Source organism: Sapajus apella, unplaced genomic scaffold, assembly GCF_009761245.1.
Source record: "Sapajus apella isolate SASKATOON/1434 unplaced genomic scaffold, GSC_monkey_1.0 scaffold87, whole genome shotgun sequence".
Classification (NCBI taxonomy): domain Eukaryota; kingdom Metazoa; phylum Chordata; class Mammalia; order Primates; family Cebidae; genus Sapajus; species Sapajus apella.
Genome location: NW_022437027.1, coordinates 488327 through 511668, shown reverse-complemented (window position 1 = coordinate 511668; position 23342 = coordinate 488327). Strand labels below are relative to the sequence as shown.

At 37.2% G+C, this 23342-nt stretch overlaps 1 protein-coding gene across 1 annotated transcript in view; it reads left to right on the top strand.

Moving 5' to 3' along the window:
• The first annotated feature begins 1902 nt into the window (after nt 1-1902).
• The window catches only part of FAM241A (family with sequence similarity 241 member A), a 43949-nt gene continuing 22509 nt past the window's right edge, over nt 1903-23342 (top strand). Inside the window, exon 1 of the mRNA XM_032254740.1 lies at nt 1903-2265. Coding sequence (XP_032110631.1) covers nt 2107-2265 — 159 coding nt within the window. The 5' untranslated portion in view covers nt 1903-2106. The remainder of the gene's footprint in view (nt 2266-23342) is intronic.

Below are 23342 nucleotides of genomic sequence, written 5' to 3'. Positions count from 1 at the left end.
TCTGCTCACTTGAGCCTGATTGAAGAGTGCACAGTTGTTTGACTTATCAAGTTGCCAGTCAAAACCCAAGAGGGAGAACTTCAAAATGTGCCTTAGTTGGCAATAAAGAGCTGATGTTCTCTGGGCTGCTGTAGATAATTCTAAACTTTCATCCAAAAAAGTTGATTTTTATAAGAAACACTGCTAATAGCCAAACCAAAATTGCCAGGAAGAAAATGTTGTCTTTAGGGGAAAAAAATGAGGCCTATCAGAGAGGCTTCTGGATTCCCATGGTGACATTTGTTTCTGATTATATGTAGGTCATATTAAATACTCTCTTCTGGGGTTTTTAAGACTTTTAAGAAAGGGAATAAACCAGATTCATTTTCTAATTTTTTATATCCAACAGCATACTTTCTGTCCCCTAGAGAGATTGTGGGGGAGAGACAATCAGAGAGGGCATGTGTGAGAAACCGTGTGTAAGAGATGGTATGTGCGAGAGATTATATGAGGGAGACTGTATGCATGTGAAATCATGTGTGTATGAGAAAGACCGTGTGTGAGAGAGATTGTGGGTGTGTGAGAAAGACTCTGATAGTCTCCTGACTACAAAAAACACAGGAAACAGGTTTTTAAAATAAGCCTATGAGATTCTGCCTATTTTATTTCTTCTCTGGGCCTGAAAACATTTTAATTGAAGATCCCAAATAACTCTTCTTATTCTCCATGTGTACACATTTACTTTCCATTGACTTTCCATATTTACTTCCCTGATATTTTACCTACACAATAACCTATCATTTTCTCAATGTACAGATAAGGCATACACACAAAAAATGTGATATTTTATTTAAACACCTCTCCATTTTCCTTGAACAACATGGATGGGGTAGTACAGAAAAAATTATCAATTTGATAGGTTCCCCTTACCACCCACTGAGCAAGACGTATTCTTACCCAGTTATAGAAAGATACACCATCTGACACACCATCAAACCATCCAACCCTCCAACAAACAACACACATTAGGAAGCACTCAACAGAAAGGGACAAAGACACAGACCTTCGGAGAGACACCAGGAAAGGCGGCTAAAGGACCAAGAGGGACAGTGAAATGTGTGTGCCTTGAAAAGGATGGGAAGCTACTCAGGCAAGAATGGGGGACCCTGCTGGAGAGTGTAACTGGGTGTATGTGTGTGTTTCTCTCCCACATGCAAACCCACAAACACTGTCATCTCTTACACAAATGCACTGTCTTAAATATATCCACTGGCTGTCTCACACAAGTAGTTTCTGTTTCACACTTGGTCTCTCTCACAGTTTCAGTTGTTCCTTCATACAATCTCTGTCTCACAGAGTCTCTAGTATACGCTTACAATCTTTTTTTTTTTTTTTTCAGACAGGGTCTGGCTCTATCGCCCAGGCTGGAGTGCAGTGGGGCAATCTCTGCTCACTGCAGCCTTGGCTTCCCCGACTGAAGCGATCCTCCCACCTCAGCCTACTGAGTAGCTGGGACCACAGTGCCGCCACTACGGGCCACTATGCATTTTTAGTAGAGACAGGGTTTTCATGCTGTTACCCAGGCTGGTCTCCAAATACCGGGCTCAAGCAATCGGCCCTCCTTGGCCTCCCAAAGTGCATACAATCTCTTATACTCAGTTTCTCTTACATAGAATCTCTCACACACACACACACAAATCACGCTCAGTGTCTCTCTCACGCTAATAGTCTCTTACACACAATGTCCGTCAAACACACACAGACTCTCCCATTCTATACGAGCTCTCTAATGCACAGTCTATGTCCAGTCTCTCACACACCCCCTTCTTCTCTCAGTCTGTCAGACACACACACACACACACACACACACACACACCCCTCGCTGGCCCCGCCCCCTGCCTTGCCCCTCCTCCGTATGGCTCCGCCCCGACGGCGGGGGTTGGGCGAGCCAGTGACAGGAGGGGCCGGGCTGGTACTTCAGGCGCCCTGGCCGGCGGGGCGCGCTCCGGCGGCTCCTGTCACCGGCGGGTGCGGCCGATCTCAGAGCAGCCCTCCGGCGGCGGCGCTGCCTGGTGCGTCCGGCGTGGTCCTCGGCGGCCGTCCGGGGCGGCAGGAGTTAGCGGCGGGATGTGCTCGGCCGGGGAGCTGCTGCGGGGCGGCGGCGGCGGCGGCGGGGAGCGCGACGAAGACGGGGACGCGCTGCCGGAGCGGGCGGCGGCAGGGACCGAGCGGGAGCCCGGGGCAAGCCCGCGGCGGCGCAGACAGCAGCTGAAGGAGAGCGAGCAGGTGAGCGCGGGGAGGGGGCGGCGGCGGCGGCGGCGGCAGAGCGGTAGGGCCGGGGGCCGCGAGTCCCGCCCGGCGGTGGAGGGAAGTGGCCCGGCCCGCGGGCCGCGCCGCGGCTCTGCCCCGCGTGGGGCACTGGCTCCGCGGTGCTCTGGGAAGCCGCCTCCGGGAGCAGTTAGACGGCGCGCCCGGGAGGGACCGCGGGGTCGCGTGAGTGCGGACGCCAGCGCCAGCTCCGGCTCCGGGTCGCGTGTCTGTCGGGGTCAGCGTGGCCGTCCCCTGGCACCCGGCGCAGGATTCTCAGGCCGGCGCCCAGGGCTCGGGGGAAATGCCCTCCGTAGGTGTGATTGATTTAAAAACCTCACTTGTAAACACTTCTTTTTCAACTTCCAGTCCGTACCCTGCGCCGGGTTCAGGAGACGGCGGCTCCCCTCCCGCCCTCCATCTTGGCGTTTCCGAGCCCACACCTAGAGTGTCTGGAAGGTGTGGGTGGATTCCGTCCAACGGCAGCGCTGAAAGCATGAGTAGGAAGCGGGTGTTACAATGGATGTCTTGACAGGGACTCTCCCAGAGCAAGTTCTTCACATAAACACAGATGAGATCAAAGCTTCAGTTAAAAAGTGGAGAGGCAAGAATATTGCTTTCGGTTAGTATTATACTAAAGAGAAAGAAGTTTAAGAGGCCAGCGCCATAATAAGGGAAAAGAAGTTGGGTAATTTTTTAAACTCGCTGAGTTTGATCTCATTTAAAGTGTAATAATGAGCATTATAACATCAAATATCTTCAAGATTAGGCAAGAGGTTTAAGTTTAAAAACTGAATTGTATGTTGGATAAATTTTCTACAGCAAATACAGTATTTAGACTTTCACAAATACCCAGATAAGCCGATCTTTAGAATCACATTAAGGAGCAGGAATTCAAATGATTATTGGCCTTTATTACAGCCTATACTGTCAGGACAGTTAATACCTGTCTCTCCTCATCTTTCTCCATCCGCCTTTCTGTCACATTTCACAAATTCCAATATCATCACTAAATGTATTAATAGATGTATAACTTCTATTGTTTCAGTATGTTACTTAGGAAACAGAATAACATTCTGTGGCACACAACATATGCCTTAGCGTTAGGTTTGATCACCACGTGGAGTGATTTTTCATCTGTGACAATATAAGAGAAAGTAACTCAAGCAAATAACTTGATAGCTGGTTCTTCTGTTTCCCTTCCTAGTAGTTTTTCACGTTAACTGTACTCAATTGCTCAAGGGCTTGGTTTCCTCTAACTTAAATTGCTCAACTGGAAAAGTGAAGAAAACAGCAACAAGAATTCCCTTGGGGAATGGGGGAGGGAGGTGCAGTTGAGCAGGGGTTTCCAAAGTATATTTTCAAATGGTTGTAAGGGATCATGTAAAAGACTTCATTTAAGCTTCTGTATACTTCATTAGCATGATTATGTAGACATCATCAATAGCTGTGGTCTTTCCAAAATTGCTTATGGTACAAAGTAAAATAATAAAACAAAAAATGAAATATGTATCTTAGAAAGCAGATATCATTTTGCATACCTGCTTCCTTCGTTGAATGTCATGAAAGTTCATTTTCCTGTACTCCTTTGAAGTGTTATTTTTATCATTGTCTTTTTGTCTCAAGATTTGTGAATGTGTTCTAAGCCCCCATACACAGTAATTGAAAATCACAACTCAGATGTGCATTTCCTTCTACATCAGCACCAAAGAAGAACTTATCAAGAAGCCAAACATAAGCAAAAATGGGTGCAATCCAACCCATTGGTGTAAAAAGCAAGCTTTTCTGATAAATTGTTTCTTTGTAATATTATCACAAAGCCTTGTTTTCTAGTTTTTTTCAAGTCCTGTAAATGAAATTTAAAACTGTTACACACAGCCATGTAATGATGGTAGAAACAGTATTACATGATAAAGACATTTGAGGGAGAAATGAAATTAACAACTATGGAGCATATCCCAAAGACTCATTTTATTTAGTTTTTATTTAGGGAGATGATTTTTGTTTGTCTTGTTGGTTGTTTTGAGGATACAAGGACTCCAGATTACAAATGGAATATTTTTGAAAGATTGGTTTTTCTAAGTTAATGACTTAAGGTGAACTTTTCCATGAAAACAATGATACAAACAGAAACAGAACCAAAGCTAATTAGCTGGAAATGAAACAGAGGCCATCTTCCTGCAGTGTTTTCTACTTGGAACACTCACTTGGTGTTCCACAGATAGCCTCGTGGATATTGAGAGGAAATTAGAGGCAGGAGCTAGCAAAGGCTCCTTCTAACCGAGAAAAGAGCTATGGTTGTGTGCTCTTGAACTCAATAGCTCCAGAGGTATCTGATGTGCTTCTCTAGCTCTTTCAGTGATTTTTGTCAACACCTAATTTTCTGTAGTAAGTCCCTTTCTATTTCTATTCCCGTCATAGAGTTTGCCCTTTCCTGATTATTTGATGAAGGTTTCTTTTTTGGGTTACTTCTCAAGCTAAAGCCTCTTTCACATACATCCTTCCTTCACTGATTTTTCTTTCCACGCCTATCTGAAAGTTTCATTCCCTTCCCTCAACCTGGAGGGCTCTTTCATCAACTTATTATAATGTCAAAACAAAATGTATCTTTATTCTGTTATTTATTTCATGTAATACTGAAATGCTAATATTAACATAGGTGTTTTGTTACTAGTTAAGATATTGTCTGCATCATTTTTTACAATTTGTCCTTAGATGCTATTCCATTTGAGCAATAAATGAAGGTTCCTCTGTCCTTCTGGCCCGAGTCTTTCCAAGTAGGGCGATTGATACAGGAGGCCTGGATAAATTCAAGTCACATAAGAAAGGAGGCCTTGGGAGAATGAATCAGAGTCCTGTAGATGAAGAAACTGTGCCAGGTTTGAAGTAGGATCAAGCCTCTAAAGAGAGATAAGCAAGGAAAAGAAGCGATTTCAGGGAATGCCCAAGGAACTGAAGGGACAGGACACAGCTATTCCATACATGTGTTACTAATTGTGTGCATGAGAGGTATGCTCATGATGGTGAATGCCAGGTGGCTTTATGTAAGAGATTCTGTGCCTCGATGCATGGCTGGAAGGCTAAACATCTCCAGTCCTTTATCAAATGCCTTAAATGTCAATAGTATCTGCTTAGATGTGGCACAATGTGCAGGTCACTCACAACCTGAAATAACCTAAGATGACCCTCTTACCTAGAGAATAGGGAAGTCCCATTATCCTTAGATTGACTTTAGAATTATTAACTCTAGCTTTAACATCTTTATGATTATAAAAGTTATGTGTGCTTTAGAAAACTAGAACTATAACAAGACCTAAATAAGAAAAAAGCATTTGAAATCCCACTCAGTAATATTTTGATATCAAATATGAAACATTTGGTATTACTACAGTATATTCATTTATCTATGTGTATATGCATGTATAGACACTTTTTTTTGAGACTGGTTTTACTCTGTTGCCCAGGCTAATCTCAAACTACTGGCCTTAAGCAGTCCTCCCCACCTCAGCCTCCCAAAGTACTGGAATTACAGGTCTGAACTACCACACCCAGCCACATACATATTTTTAACATGTTTTAATATAAATAGAATTTTGTGTCTTTTTTTTACAAAAGGTTGGGTCATTTTCCCATGTTATGGAAATTCTATGTAAAAACTATCTTTAGGGCTGCCTAATAATTCATTACTCTAACACTGCACATTTAGGTTGCTTCAAGCTTTCTTTTATAAATTATGCTGTATGAAAACGTTTACTTGTAAATCCTTAAACTTCTACCTTGAAATAGATTATTAGAAGAACAAGGTCAATGAGTCAAACTCTTTGAAGCCTCTTGAAACATCCTAAGGAATTTCATTCAAGAAAGATTGTACTCATATATACTTGCAGCATTGGTGTGTAAAAAGGCCAGTTGGAAACCATCCATGCCAGCAATAAAAATACAGCTTATAATCTGCCAATTTCATAGGTAAAAATTCTATCATATTGTAAGCTATTGTTGGTGAGGTTTACTAAATGATTCATGTATTAGGCATTTGTATTTCTTTTTAATAATTTTTTTCCTTTTGGCATTATAAGGATATTAATCCCTTATTTCACATTGGCTGTAAATATTTTCCCTGCTTGCTGCTTACTTTATAATTTTATTTATTTTTTTTTTAAATTTGAAAATTCTTTGATTTTTTTCTTAGTCAAAGAAATTTTTTTGGTAGTTTCATACACACACATACCACCCACATGTATACACATATCTCTATACATGCTTGTTAAGCAATTTTTTCTAATCTTACAATCAGTTAAATATTTGCCTGTGTTTTCTTTTGTGTGCATTTATGGTTTAATTTTTTACTCTATTTAATCTCTTTAGAATGACTTTCTGTATTGTGTGAAGTATGGAACTTTTTATCTTAATCGTTGAATAACGTACTTTCTCCCTTACTTTATAATCTTGTATAGTATTAAGGATTATATTAAAGTCTGTATTAAGTTTTTATATTTTTGTTGGTATTATGAAAAGGATTTTTTTCCATATCATATTTTATTATGGGCTTCTAGCTTTTTTTTTTTTTTAAATTCAGTTTTACTCAGTCACCCAGGCTGGAGTGAAATAGCTCAATCTCAGCTCACCGCAGCCTCCACCTCTCGGGTTCAAACGATTCTCCTGCCTCAACCTCCCGAGTAGCTGGGATTAGAGGCACATGCCACTGCAACCCAGCTAATTTTGTATTTTTAGTAGAGATGGGTTTCACTATGTTGGTCAGGCTATCTTAAATTCCTGACCTCAGGTGATCTACCTGCCTCGGCCTCCCAAAGTGCTGGGATTACAGGTTTGAGCCACTGCACCTGGCTGCTGTTGGCTTTTATGTATTTCATTTTTAACTGGACACCTTTCTGAATTTTTATACTAGTAATAATAAATACTAGTATCTCTTAGACTTGATTCTTTTGCATCTTCTAGGTATATAATCATCCAGCCTATAGATAAAAAGGATTTTGCTTCCTTTCAAATAATGTCTCATTTCTATTTCTTGCCTTTTGCAATGCCTAGAACTTTCAGAACAATGCTGGCTCATAGATATTTAAGTAAATAAATGAAGGAACTTCTGTAACAGCATTTGCCAAGGTTTGTTTCATGAGATGATCTGTAAAACATAAAACAAAGGGGGGGGCAGTGGGGGCCCATGCTTTTTCATCTATCAGTAGAAATATGATTTATAGTACACATTGCAGATCAAGGATACCTGGGTTTACCTTTTATTGACTGTAACTTTAGGTAAGTAACCAACCTCTCTGGGCTTCAGTTTCTGTGTCTACATAATGAGAATAATAATTGTATCAACTTCATAGGATTATTGGAAGGATTATATGAGTTAATAATATACAAGACATACTTAGAGCAGCCTCTGGCACATAGCTAGCACATGAGTGTTAGCTGTTAGATCTAATTTTCGACAAAAGTCCTAACCGAAAAGAAATCTGAGAAAAGCAATTTTAAGTTTTCTAGCCTTTACAGTTAGAAAACCACCTTAGGAGAAAAGCAGAATAGAACAGTGTTGATACAGTTTGGATGTTTATTGCCTCCAAATCTCGTATAGAAGTGTGATCTCCAGTGTTGGAGGTAGGGTCTCATGGGAGGTGTTTTGATCATGGGGACACATGCCTCATAAATGGCTTAGTTGCCATTCCTTTGGTAATAGGTAAATTGTTGCCCACTTACTTCACATGAGATCTGGTTGTTTAAAAGAATCTGGGACCTCCTCCTCCCCCCCCCTCCTCCTTTTCCTCCTTCTTCTGTCTCTCTCTCTTTCCCTCTCTCACTACCTCTCGTGATGTGACACTGTCTGCTCTCCCTTCACCTTCTACCATGATTGTACATTTCGTGTACAGCCTGCAGAACCATGAGCCAAATAAATCTCTCTTCTTTGTAAATTATCCAGTGCTATATTATCAGTGTCTGATATATTATAGCAATGAAAACTAATGCAAATATTCCTCAACTTTAATGTACATAGGAATCATCTCTTATTAAACACAGATTTTGATTCAGTTGGTTTCGAGTGAGGTCTGAGATTTTGCATCTCTACAAACCCCTAAGTGATGCTGATGCTGTGCCCATGTACCACACTTTGGCAAGGGAATCGAGGATAAGCAAGTCAATACACAGTATTCACCATACTTGCCCTTCAACATTGTATCATTAATATATACATATGGAAGTTGTTCAACTATTTTCTTAGACTTGTCTATTTAAACTCTTGGTAAAATATGAGAAGCCAATAGTTGTTCCCTAGGCCATGTTATTTGCTGTAGGTCCTAGTACTAACTCATGCTAGAGCAGACTAGAACCTAGTTTTCTAAACACCAAAGCTAGTGTTTTTTTGTTTGTTTGTTGCATAAATACAAAGAGCCCATCACATGATGGAAGAACAGTCTGATAGATTTTCTTTCCTTCTTTAGATTGTGTAGTTCAAAACTAAATATTAGTTTATACCCACTTCCTTTCACGTATTTTAAAAGCAGTTTGCAAACGATGTTGTAACAAGTGCCATGAATTTAGATAAATTCTGCCCTAACTTAATCTCATCTTGTTTCTAAGGACATCCAGTCACCAGAGTAACTCAGGGCTATGAATATGATAGGCGTCTTTTTGTTCATTTTTAAAATCATTATCCAGAGTGGAACTCTTAAATCCGTGGTTCTCAACTGGGGGCCTTTTGCCCACAGTGGGCAATTGACAATGTCTGGACAATTTTTTATTGTTGAGACTAAAAGGGTGCTACTGACATCTAATAGGAAAAGGCCAGGAATGCTGCCAACCATCCTATAATGCTATAGTCCCCTACAACGAAGTATTTTGTGGCCCAAAATGTCAATAGTGCCAAAGTTGAGAAACCGTACTCAAAATGGGTAAGTGTTAAAGTCCTTTGAGTTGTCAAAAGTAATTACTCTGATAATAGATATTTCACTAGATAGGTTAAAATTGTTTACTTGCTTGAAACCTGTATTTTAAACAGACTTTCAAATGATCCCTTTTCTCTGTGTCTCTTCTAGCAACTGCTCACATGCAACTGGCTGTCTTTGGCTTTCTCTCACATTCCTTTTCTGCCTTTCTTTCCTACCGCCCATCTCCTTTCTATCCCTATTGAGTCTCATTCTCCCATGTGCTTTATCCTTCCCCACCTATCTCAGCTACTTTCTCTTTTTCTGCATGTGTCTTCCTCTACCTCTTCCTCTTCTCTGCAGAAGCTGAGCATTGGGAAACAATGAAAAAGGGTTTGAAGTATGACAGATCTAATTTTGAATCCTGGCTTTACTGCTTTATAAGCCCCCGTGATCCTGATTACTTAATCCCTCAGAGATTACGTTCCTTATTTATAATAGATATAATGCTACCTACCTCTTAAAATTTTTAGGAGGATTCAGTCTCATTTTGTATGTAAAATGCCTAACACATGGGAGGTAGGCCCTCAATAAATATTTGCTGCTTATTTCTCCCTCACCTTTTCTATTTTTCATTTTTTTCCTCTGGTTTTCCTCTTATTTCTCTCAAATAACACATCATAGAACTGTGTTTTTAGTACTTGTAATTCTCAGATTTATAGAATATTTATTGAACAAAATGTTAAGACTGTCTATTCTAAACATTAGATAAATTGTTTCACAATCTGTAAGCAAAAAATTAGACCTGTCAACCTAAATTATGTTGCTTTTTATGTAGATCTCTAGTTGATTTTTATCTCCTTGTTGCTCATTAATCCTTGATAGGAAAGATACCTGCCTCCTCTGTACAAACTATTCTCAGTTTCTTATTCAAAAGAAGTGATAAGGTAAGATTAAAGGGAAAACCTAAAAGTACCATGACATCATTCTTGCCGTAACAGAAATATGTAGAAATTCTGTGTCTCTGTTCTTGTGTTCTTTAAGCCCTAGCAACACTGTCTTCATTTTCTGTCTTCTCTGGAGTCAGAATCTTATCTTGCAGTAACAGCCACCTATCTCCAAAAACCTTGTGTTCCTACTAGTTATGTTTTGTTTCGTTGTGTTTGTGTGTGTTCAAGATAATTAATAAGACATTTGAAGTGTAGCTTCTTTTGAGCAGATAAACCAAGTTTCTAACTAACCTGAGGCAGAAGATAACTTTCTATCTTCTGCTCTTTTTCCCCATACCCAATGTTCCCCCCTGCCCATTTTATCTCATTGGCAGCTGAGCCTTATCTTGGCATAAGAAGAGGAAATGATTGACTTTATTTCTTGCTCTTTTCTTATGGCAACAACTGCAGCTTATCAGAGTTCTGATCAAAAGGAAAGTATGGTACAAATGTTTGTAACTTTATGAAAAATGAATGATAAAATTATTTTTAATACTTAATATCTGAACATAATATTAAGAAAATTAGATTCCCATTTGTGGTTTTTACTATATTTCTTTTCATATAATTTTTTAAATATCTGTGTTTGAGAATTTTTTTCATTTCCCCTTCCAATTAATCCAAAAGAATTTTATTTTTGTTTTGTATCCTGTTGATTAAAATTTTACTTGAATGTCTGCAGATGGTCTACAGAGGCAGGGAATTTAAGTTTGATGTTGCATGATTGCAAATTCCATCAGTCTGACTGAATTAAGGATTCCTTATTCCATGAGTTTTAGAGATAGTAACAGCAGGAGCAAAATTTTCACGGCCACAGATTGAGAATTGAGAAAGAAAGTCATTTTTTCAGGAGAATACTTGATTTTGGCTACTTTTTTCCCTACGTTTTATACTTTTTTAAAAATTTATTTCTATTTATGTGTTTATTTATTTATTTTTGAGACCGAGTCTTGCTCTCTTGCCCAGGCAGGAGTGCAGTGGTGCAGTGTCGGCTCACTGTAACTTCCACTTCTCAGGTTCAAGCAATTCTTGTGCCTCAGCCTACTGAGTAGCAGGGGCTACCAGGTGCACACCACCATGTCTGGCTAATTTTTGTATTTTTAGTAGAGATGAAGTTTTGCCATGTTGTCCAGGCTGGTTACAAACTTCTGGCTCAAGCAGTCTGCCTGCCTCAGCCTCCCAAAGTGCTGGAATTACAGGCATGAGGCACCATGCCCAGCCTGGCTACTTTTAATAGATAAGTTCACCCATCTTGTGGTAGCATCTACCTGTATATTGTCCCGCATATACAGGGTACTAAGTAATGTCACCAGAAATTTCATTTCTTTTTTTAAAAGAAGTAGATTCTTGAAAAAGTATAAAATATAGAAATTTTTTAACCTGTAGTTTGATTTAAGAAAGTGGCTTGGGCAGGGCATGGTGGCTCATGCCACCGCACTTGGGAGTATAATCCCAGCACTTTAGGAGGCTGAGGCAGGCGGGTCACCTGAGACCCGGAGTTTGAGACCAGCCTGGCCAACATAGTGATACTCGGGCTCTGCAAAAAACTACCACAATTAGCCAGGCATGGTGGTGAAGACATGTAATCCCAGCTACTCAGGAGGCTGAGATAGAAGAATCGCTTGAACCCAGGAGGCGGAGGTTTCAGAGAACTGAGATGGTGCCATTGCACTCCAGCCTGGGCGACAGAGCAAGACTCCGTCTGTGTCCCTCCCCCAAAAAAAGAGGCTTGAACTAGTCATATTCTTGAATTCGTGGCCCATTATCATGTATCATTAGTTCATGAAAAGCCCTTCTCTTATTTTTCCATTGCATAACCATTTCTTTCACAATAGGCAGCTGTTCCAGTATGTCTGTTAGATATTACTGAAATTGCATGTATCTTCTTGATTACCTGGTGGTTTCATTTGTGTGTTTGCAGTTATGACTTAAACTTTTTAAAATATTGAATTCTGGTAGTTAGGATGAAAAATGAATGCAAATTCTGATATTTTTTCAGTTTATAATCATTATAAAGACTAAGTTTTAGATTATATTTTCATTGGTTTTTATCCATCCCCTCAAAAATATATTTTTCTTTTATCGGTTCTATGTATTTTAGTGGGAGATAAGTATAAAACAATGCTATAACTTTTTATTTACTGATAAATAACAAATAATTTATAATGATAAAGAAGTTATAAATTATATAATATATACTGCTATTATTAGATGAAGACTTATATAGGTAGTAAAGTTTTACATTTAATTATATAGTTATTTATGTTTTGTAGGAAATGAAAATTGCAACTTCATATAGAGTCCAATAAATAGGAAAATATGTCCACCCTCACTAGAAAGAAAAGAAATGCAAATTAAAACAATTAGGAATGATTTTTCACCTATGAAGCTGTCAAAGATTAAAAAGATGAATGGTGTGGGTTCAGAGATATAGTGTGTAAAATACACTATATGAGCTACAGTGTATAAAATAAAATACACTATATGAGACACAGTGTATAAAATATACTATATGGGATATAGTGTATAAAATACACTAAAAGTTGGGTGTATAAGTTAGTTCAGTATTTCTAGAATGAAATATGATATCAAGCCTTATGAATAGATACTATTATTGCCCTTACTTTAAGATGTGCAAATTGCAGAGCAAGAAGATCAAGTAATATAGTGAAAGTATAGCAGTTAGTAAGTTGCGGAGTTGAGATTCAAACCCATGCTTAATAGCCCTAAACTACCAAGCCAGTGTTTGTCCTTGAAATCAGTTTAGTGGATTTTAAACAGGATAGGATAATATATAAATTATTAGAATGCATCACACATAGTATGAGTGTCACTTTGTGGAACTTAATTTGTACTCGTTCAGTATATAAAATATGGTATATTTCTTATTGTGGATGACAGTCAAGATCACTGCAGTAGTGCAGACAGATCAATTCTATCTCAGGTCGTCTGCCTGGAACTCTTCCCTCAGATCTTCCCTTGGCAGAGTTTCATATCATCAGCTTATCTATTACTTTCTCGGAAAATTCAGCTCTGACTACTTTGTGGCAAGAACCTCTTACCCCATAATCCTCTATTCCACTAACCTGTTTTCTTTTCCTCATAGCTTTTCTGGCTATTTGAAATTATCTTACTTATTAGTTAATATGTTTATTCTCTGCTGCTCCTCACTGCCCTCTCCACAGGCACACTCTAAAATGTAATCCCCATGAGGACAGAGATTAAATTATGACAAGTATTTTAGAAAATTATTTGAGCATCTCTGAGCTAGTAGAGATGTATCTGTCAAAACTTCTATCCAAAAACACACTTGCTAGTAAAAACTCAATTGAGGTTTTTACTAAAGAAGTATGTCTTCCGAGGTGAAATTACCATGACAGAAATTAATTTTCAAGAAGGAGAAACTTGGACTTTGTGTATAACAGGAACATGTCCTCTTATCAGAATCTTAGCAGAAGAGGAACTAGTGATGTTAGCTGTGCATTGAGTTTAAAAGATTTCTGTGAAACATTTGTAAAATTGTAGGGAAGAATTGTCGTCCTTGATGTGCTGTATTTAAAAATTATCGCCATATAAAGACAGTAAAAGGCTAACAAACATAGGAACTGGGGATATTAACTGGTATTGCTCTAAATTTTGAATTCTGTTTTTCAGTTGTTTTTTTTTTTAAACATAGGATAGTAGGAAACCCAGATAGTCAATAAAGCCCAGAGCTAGTAGAAAGATAGTGAATAAAGTTCATATCAGCTATTTCAATTGTGACAATGTTAAATTATAAGTTTCAAAAAGGTAAAGTATGGCTCTTATTAAACGTAAAAGGAGCATATGTTAAAGGTTTTATTTAACTCATAATTAAGAGGGAACCCAATAAGCGTTACAACCTATTCAAAGAAGAAATCAAAGAACTAAATATATTATGGAGAAGATACGTTGAAATGAATTTCCAAACTGGCTTTTTCCACAGCCAGACAGAGGGAAGTCAATTGAACCTTCACTGGAACAGAATTTATTCTTATAGATAAGAATATTTTTGCATTGCTCTTAATTACCTGTAATTTATAGACTTTAAAATAATTCAAAGACCATGAAAACTAACAATGTTCTAAATAATGCCATAGAGTCACCCAGTAATTTTTTTTGCTTATCCTAAATAAAGAAAGAAAGATAATTTGGTAATTGATAAAGATAATTTCTAAAGTTTGCTATACAAAGTAGATTAATTTCTGGACAGCAGGGATACATATGTCTCTTTACAGTGTCATGTGATGCTAGAAAATATTAATTCTATTCCAGTCTTCTTCCCTAATACTATTGAATGTGTACATTCAATGTACATGTGAAAATACATGGTTTATATGAAAAACAAAAGCAAAACTTGATTTCTTTTTTACATTCTTCTGTTATTATATAACTAAAATTAACCTGAAACTGAGATTACTCCCAAGAAAACACCCCAAACACTCACAAAAATTTTGGTGAAAACAAGATTGCTGCTGAAAGGATTCTATATCTATGTCTAGTTTTTATTTAGCACAGAAATCCCAATTGCTTGTTCATGTCATCCTCCCATATTTTCTCCATGTGTTGAGTGGTCATTGATTCAGAGACAACTTCGTCTACTCAAGAGTTTCACAGCAAGGCAGAGGCACATGTCGTGTTAGCTTTTAAATTTAAAGAAGGGCAAGAATGAAGTGATTTTTTTCCATAGGGAATTAACCAATTAGCATGACTATCTTTGACATCAATAAAAATATCCAATGTAAAATACTTAAGAAAAATTACATAAAGAAAAAAATAGATACCAAACTTTGTCCTTCATTTTTTATTTATCATAATTTACTGTTATAGTTTATTTAACAGTAATATACTGAAAAAGGTATAATGATTCTGCCATTTCTGGATGATAATATTTTCTTCTTGGAGTTTAAAAGATTAGCTATTTGAAAATCAAAGTCTTTGGACACTGTATATTTGGCTACGATTTTCAGACTTAAGTTGCTCTAACAATCTTACCATATACTGAAGATACTTACTCCATTTATATCATATTGAACATCAATTGTTTTAACAACTGATTATAATCGTTGTATTATATAAATGTTTCTGTATTTATTATTTGTTCTTTATTTTTCTGGCTAGCATGTACTTTCTTGATAGCTTTTCACCCATTCATTCAAAAAGTTTAATGAGCTCCTACTATTTTTCCAGGCACTGATCTATGTCGAGATGTAAGAAAACAAACAAAAACAGGCCACATTTCATTTTTCATTAATCTTGTGTTGTAGTGGGGAAAGAGAGACAATGAATAAATGAACAGTATGTCAGTGAACAAGTAAATCATTGGGCTATATATACTGTGAAAAAAAATAAAGGCAGGAACGTAGACAGGAGTGTGGATATGAGCTAGGGTTGCTACTTTTGTTTTTCTTAGTTTTTTCATTGCTATTAATATATAACATTTGAGCATAGTTATGGGGTACACGTGATATTTTGATAAATGCATTCATTGTGTAATAATTAAATCAGTGTATTTAGGATAACCATCACCTCAAACATTTCTTATTTCTTTGTGTTGGGAACATTCAGATTTTCTCTTCCAGCTTTTTAAAAATATACAACATATTGATGTTAACTGCAGTCACTTTACTGTGCTTTTGAATGGTAGATTCCTTCTAACTATATGATTGTGCTTTATCACCCAGTTTCCCCTGATACATACATCCTTCCCAGTTCTACTCCTACATACAAGTGAGAACATGCGGTATTTGTCTTTCTGTGCCTGGCTTATTTAACTTTTAAATAAAGTGGTCATGGAAGAGCTCACTGAGGTAACAGTTGAGCAAAGACCCAAAGGAAGTGAGAATTGCCTATTTGGCTTTGCCCCTCCATTTGCTTTGACTCTTTAGTAGGGTAGAGCAGTTTGAATCTCAGTCTTACTAATTATGGTAACATATATTTCTTCAATCTAGATTCTCAATTCTTTCTCACAATCCCCACTTCCAGTTCTCTATATTTTGCTACTATTTTATTCATTTGCTCCTACTGTAAGCAAATGCAGATTCTTTGTGGAAAGATAAAATAAAAAAGTAAATTAGGCCGGGCGCGGTGGCTCACGCCTGTAATCCCAGCACTTTGGGAGGCCGAGGCAGGTGGATCACGAGGTCAAGAGATCGAGACCATCCTGGTCAACATGGTGAAACCCCGTCTCTACTAAAAATACAAAAATTAGCTGGGCATGGTGGCGCATGCCTGTAATCCCAGCTACTCAGGAGGCTGAGGCAGAATTGCCTGGACCCAGGAGGCGGAGGTTGCGGTGAGCCGAGATCGCGCCATTGCACTCCAGCCCACGGAACAAGAGCGAAACTCCGTCTCAAAAAAAAAAAAAAAAAAAAGTAAATTAATTATGGACTTATTTCAGTTAGCAAACTTCATCTTTTAAAAAGGTGTGTTTATTATGCTAAAGCCAAACAAAGACACATCAAAAAAAAAAAAAGAAAGAAAAGAAAACTGCAGAACAGTATCTCTGAGGACTACTGATGTACAAATCCTCAAGAAAATACTGGCAAACTAAATTAAACAATATGCTAAAAAGGTTATTCATCATGACCAAGTGCAATTTATTCCAGGGATGCAATGATGGTTCAACATACACAAATCAATCAATGTGATGTATCAACAGCATGAAGGAAAAAAACCATATGATCATTCCAATTGATGCTGAAAAGGCATTTGATAAAATTCAATATTCCTTCATGATAAAAAAAAAAAAAACTACAAAACTGGATATAGAAAGAAAATACCTCAACATAATAAAAGTCATACATAGATGGCACACCCACAGCTAGTATCATACTGAATGTAGAAAAACTGAAACCCCTTGCTCTAAGATCTAAAACATGAGAAGGATGTCCACTGTCACCATTGGTATTCAACATAGTAATGGAAGTCTTAGATGTAGTAATCAAACAAGAGAAAGATATGAAGGGCATCCAGATTGGAAAGGAAGAAGTCAAATTATCCTTGTTTGTAGATGATATGTTGTTATATTTGAAAAAACCTAAGGAGTCCATCAAAAAACTATTAGAACTGATAGATTCAATAAAGTTGCATAATACAAAACCAACACATAGGAATCAGTAGCATTTCTGGCCGGGCATGGTGGCTCATGCCTGTAATCCCAGCACTTTAGGAGGCTGAGGTGGGTGGATCACTTGAGGCCGGGAGTTCAAGACCAGCCTGGCGAACATGGTGAAACCCCGTCTCTGCTAAAAAATACAAAAAATTAGCCAGGCATGATGGTGCATGCCTATAATCCCAGCTACTCGGGAGGCTGAGAGAAGAGAATCACTTGAATCCTGGAGGCAGAGATTGCAGTGAGCCAAGATCACACCACTGCACTCCAGCCTGTGCGACAGAACAAAACTCCATCTCAAAGAAAAAAAAAGAACAAGAATCAGTAGCATTTCTCTATACCAACAGTGAACAATCTGAAAAAGAAATTTTAAAAAAGTAATCCCATTTATAATAGCTACGAATAAAATAAATGCCTAAAAATACATTAATACATTTAACCAAATAAGTGAAAGATCTCTACAGTGGAAACTGTGTAACACTGATGAAAGAAATTAAAGAAGACACTAAAAAATGGAAAGATATTGCATGTCCCTGGATTGGAAGAATCAGTATTATTAAAATGTCCATACTACCCAAAGCCATCTGTAGATTCAGTGCAATCCCTATAAAAATACCAATGACATTCATCACAGAAATAGAAAAAACAATCCTAAAATTTATTTAGAATCACAGACGATCCAGAATAGCAAAAGCCATCCTGAGCAAAAAGAACAAAACTGGAGGAAACACATTATCTGACTTCAAATTATACTACAGAGGTATAGTAACCTAAACAGTGTGGTACTGGCATAAAAACAGACACACAGACCAATGGAACAGAATAAGGAGCCTAGAAACAAATCCACACACCTACAGTGAACACATTTTCAACAAGGGTGCCAAGAATATACACTGAGGAAAAGACAGTCTCTTCGGTAAATGATGCTGTGGGAAAACTGGATAACCATATGCACAAGAATGAAACTATACCCCTATCTCTTGCCATATACAAAAATAAAAATGAATTAAAGACTTTAACACCTCAAACTATGAAACTACTACAAGAAAACATTGAGGAAAATCTCCAGAACATTGGTTTGGACAAAAAATTCTTGAGTAATACCCGCAAGTACAGGCAACTAAAGCAAAAATGGACAAATTGGATCACATCAAGTTAAAAAGCTTCTGCACAGCAAAGGAATCAATCAGCCAAGTGAAGATACAACTCACAGAATGGGAGAAAATATTAGTAAACTACCTATCTAACAAGGGATTAATAACCAGAATATATAAGAAGCTCAAACAACTCTATAGGGAAAAAAGTCTAATAATTTAATTTTAAAATGGGCAAAACATTTAAATAGACATTCCTCAAAAGAAGACATACAGGCCAGGTGCTGTGGCTCATGCCTGTAATCCCAGCACTTTGGGAGGTCTCGGCAGGCAGATCACTTGAGTTCAGGAGTGTGATCACATCACTATAATCTATCCTGGATGACAGAGTGACACCCTGTCTCAAAAGCAAAAACAAAAACAAGACATACAAATGGCAAACAGGCATATGAAAAGATGCTCAACATCACTGAGCATCAGAGAAATGCAAATCAAAACTACAGTGACATATCTCACTCTAGTTAAAGTGGCTTTTATCCAAAAGACAGGCAGTAGCAAATACTAGCAATGTTGTGGAGAAAAGGGAAGCCTCATACACTGCTGGTGGGAATGTAAATTAATATGACCACAATGGAGAACAGTTTGGAGGTTCCTCAAAAAAACTAAAAATTGAGTTTCTATATAATCTAGCAATCCCACTGCTGGGTATATGCCCAAAAGAAAGGAAATTAGTATAACAGAGAGATATCTGCACTCTCATATTTGTTATTGCACTGTTGACAATAGCCAATCTTTGGAAGCAATCTAATTGTCCATCAACAGATGAATGGGTAAAGAAAATGTGGTACTTATACCCAATGGAATACTATTGAAAAATATTCAGCTATTATAGAGTGAGGTCCTGACAACAATGTGGATGGAACTGGAGGTCATTATGTTAAGTGAAATAACGCACAGGAAGGCAAACATTGCATGTTCTCACTTATTTGTGGGATCTAAAAATCAAAATAATTGAACTCACAGAGGTAGAGAGTAGAAGGATGGTTACCAGAGACTGAGAAGAGTGGTGGGGCGTGAGGGGGAAGTGAGGATGGTTAATGGGTACAAAAAGAATGAAATGAATGAATGAGACCTAGTATTTGATAGCACAATAGAGTGACTATAGTCAAAATAATGTAATTGTACATTTAAAAATGACTAAAAGAGTATAACTGGATTGTTTGTAAACAAAATTAAATGCTTGAGGGGATGGATACCCCATTTTCTATGATGTGCTTATTTCACGTTGCATACCTGTATCAAAACATCTCATGTACCCCATAAATATATATATCTACTATGTACTCAAAAAAATTTTTGTTTTTTAAAAGTACATTTCTTAATGAAGATTATGATCACACCTTATAATGAATTTGTTTAAATATTCTGCTTTCCTTTTAATACCTGACCAACTTCATGAAATAAAACAAAAAGACAAGATTAGAGAAAAAAGGATAAAAAAGAACGAGCAAAGTCTCCAAGAAATATGGGACTATGTGAAAAGACCTAATCTACGTTTGATAGGTGTACCTGAATGTGACGAAGAGAATCAATCCAAGCTGGAAAATACGCTTCAGGATATTATTCAGGAAAACTTTCCCAACCTAGCAAGGCAGGACAATATTCAACTCCAGGAAATACAGAGAACACCATAAAAATATTCCTCAAGAAGGCCAACCTCAAGGCACATAATTGCCAGATTCACCAGGGTTGAAATGAAAGAGAAAATACTGAGGGCAGCCAGAGAGAAAGGTCAGGTTACCCATAAAGGGAAGCCCATCAGACTCACAGCAGATCTCTCAGTAGAAACCCTACAAGCCAGAAGAGAGTGGGGGCCAATATTCAACATCCTTAAAGAAAAAAACTTTCAACCCAGAATTTTACATCCAGCCAAACTAAGCTTCATAAGCGAAGGAAAAATAAAATCTTTTGTGAACAAGCAAGCACTCAGAGATTTCATCACCACCAGGCCTGCTTTACAAGAGCTTTTGAAAGAACCACTACAAATAGAAAGGAACAACTAGTATCAGCCTTTCTAAAAAATACCAAAAAATAAAGAACATCAACATATTTAAGAAATTGCATCAACTAACGGGCAAAACAGCCAGCTAACATTAAATGACAGTATCAAACACACATATATTGTTATTAATTTTAAATTTAAATCGACTAAATCCCCCAATCCAAAGACACAGACAGGCAAAAAAGCCAAGACCCATTGGTATGCTACATCCAGATCCATCTCACATGCAAGGATACATAAAGACTCAAAACAAAGGGATGGTGAAAAATTTACCAACCAAATGGAGAGCTAAAATAAATAAATAGAAAGCAGGAGTTGCAATTTTTGCTGATAAAATAGATTTCAAAGCAATAAAGATCAAAAGAAGCAAAGAAGGATATTATATAAAGATAAAAGGATCAATGTAACAAGAAGAGCTAAAGATCCTAAACATATATGCACCCAATACAGAAATACCCAGATATATAAGACTTACAAAGAGACTTGGACCCCCACACAATAATAGCGGGAGACTTCAACATCAATATTAGATAGATCAATGAGACAGAATGTTAACATCGATATCCAGGACTTGAACTCAGATCTGGAACAAGTAGACTTAATTAACATTCATAGAACTCTCCACTTTAAATACACAAAATATACACTCTTATCAGTACTACATCACACGTATTTACAGGTTTAAATGAAATATTGGTTGGCTGCTTGTTAATTATTGTATTCCCTCATTTTTTTTTATGTCTCTATTATTAAACACAATTACAGGCATACCCAGTTTTAGACTGCATTCTAGCCCGGGCAATAAAGCAACACCCCTGTTCTCTCTCCCTCTTCCTCTTCCTCTTTCTTCCTTTCCTGTATTCTTTTTCTTTTTTTTTTTTTTTTTTTTAATTTTTTGTCTAAAAAAAAAAAAAAAAAAAAAAAATACCTGGTTCAACTCCTTTACAATAAGAGATTTAGAAGTTTTATTACTTGATGTGAAGGAGTGAGGTTGAGAAGGAGAATGTAAATTATTTATAGCAAAGCTTGTTTTCTGAAAAAGAAATTTCCCAGTAAACTGTACTACAGATTTTTGGAATGAGCTCAGCATTTGTCAGAATACTCCTGCTTTCAAATCCTGGCTGGCTGATTTGGAGGAAGTCCTCTGGAGTCAGCTGTACCTCTAGAATCTGATAGCTCCCACCTGACTGTGATTTTGTAAGGAACTAATGCTTGGAACATATGTGTTCAGTAGTTTATTGAACAAATGTCTATAAGCAAAGGAAGATGGAAAAAGATCAAATCAAAATTACAAGGATTCTTTTCCTGAAGATATTAAAAATACTCATAATTTTCTCTTAGCCAAGATATGATTTAAAAATTGAGTCTTCAGCACATAAACTATATAAATATTATTAAAAATCATTAGAGAAGATGAACTCTCCATCAGAAGAGAACATAGAGTAAAAAGATAAGATGCCCTATAGGTAAGCCCCTGACATTTCTAACATATAAACTCAAAAGGGAACGGGCCAGCAAAAGTAGACCAAAGAGAACAAGGGAGACGAAGACATCTAGAATGACTAGTAGGCCTCTTGCTTGTACTGAAGCTTGTGCCATTCATTGAGGGAGAGGATACTGGAGGAAGATCAATTTTAGAGCAGATGTTTATGAATTTGGCACTGGGCATGTTGAATTTGAGGTTCCTATAAGACATCCATGTAGAAATGTTGAATATGTAGTTGAGCATTCTAATCTAGAAATCTAAAAAGTTGTCTGAGCTGAGAAGTAATGTTCAGAAAGATAAGAAGAAAACTGAATCTTTTATGAAAATATGGGTCATTTTAATTAGGAAGGGATAGTACAGCCATGTTTTATATGGTGGTTTGGGTACATATCTTTATATATTAAGAAGCTTAATAGCAGGAAATATGGGTTATTGTTTTTACTATCCCACAGCACTTAACCTTACTCTTGGTAAGCATTCAATTATTATTTGTTGAATTGAACTAAATTGACTCAAGAGCTTATTTTGCAAGCCAGCCTATTCTGTGAATCAATGATTGTGAATTATCCGAATTGGAGCTTAATAATCAGAGATTCTTCAGGAGGACATGACACACATCAAGAACCTGTGTGTGGTTTCCTGAAAGTAAGCAGCCATCAATCAGTCTGGCAAATCAGTCAGGTCTGTGCAGGCTTGCCACAAGTAGGGCACAGCACATCTTGCAGAAAATGCAGGTGCAAAATTTGTTGAGAGGAGAGGATCATAACTTTGGAATGTAAGCACAAACTTTATTACAGTAAACAGAAAACTTCTAGTAATTTTCACTATATCACCATTCACTAAAATTAAAACAACTAATACACTTAGTTATGAAATAAGGTGGCTTTATGTAGATAAACTGTTTTTCAAAGATTTTTTTCACAAGAAGTCACAGATTCACACATTTTTCTTTATCTACAAGACTAGATATTCCTACAGACTCTTTAGTTCTATAAATAATGAAAAGCAATTCAACTTTTTTCCCTACTTAGTCCAAATGATTGATAGCTTAATAGACATTTCATTTAATAAGAATTATACAGCAGTGGTTATTTTAGAACTGCAAAGAAAAAAGTCAACCAAGTTATTGAGTTTGATAAAAAGTGTAATATATAAAACAAGAAGCTGTTATTATACAGGGAACTGTAAATTCCAAAATAATTAATATAAATGAATGGCATTTTCATAGCTTTTTGAAAAATTCCTAAGCACTGATTGCTGTGAGACAAAATTCCATTATAGATCTTACTAAGAAATTATTGATAAGTTAATTTTTAAAGGAAATGTAATGCTAACAAGGATGGTTTCTATATTTGAATACTACTTTTTTTTTTTTTTCTGCCTCTCGGGTTCAAGCGATTCTCTTGCCTCAGCCT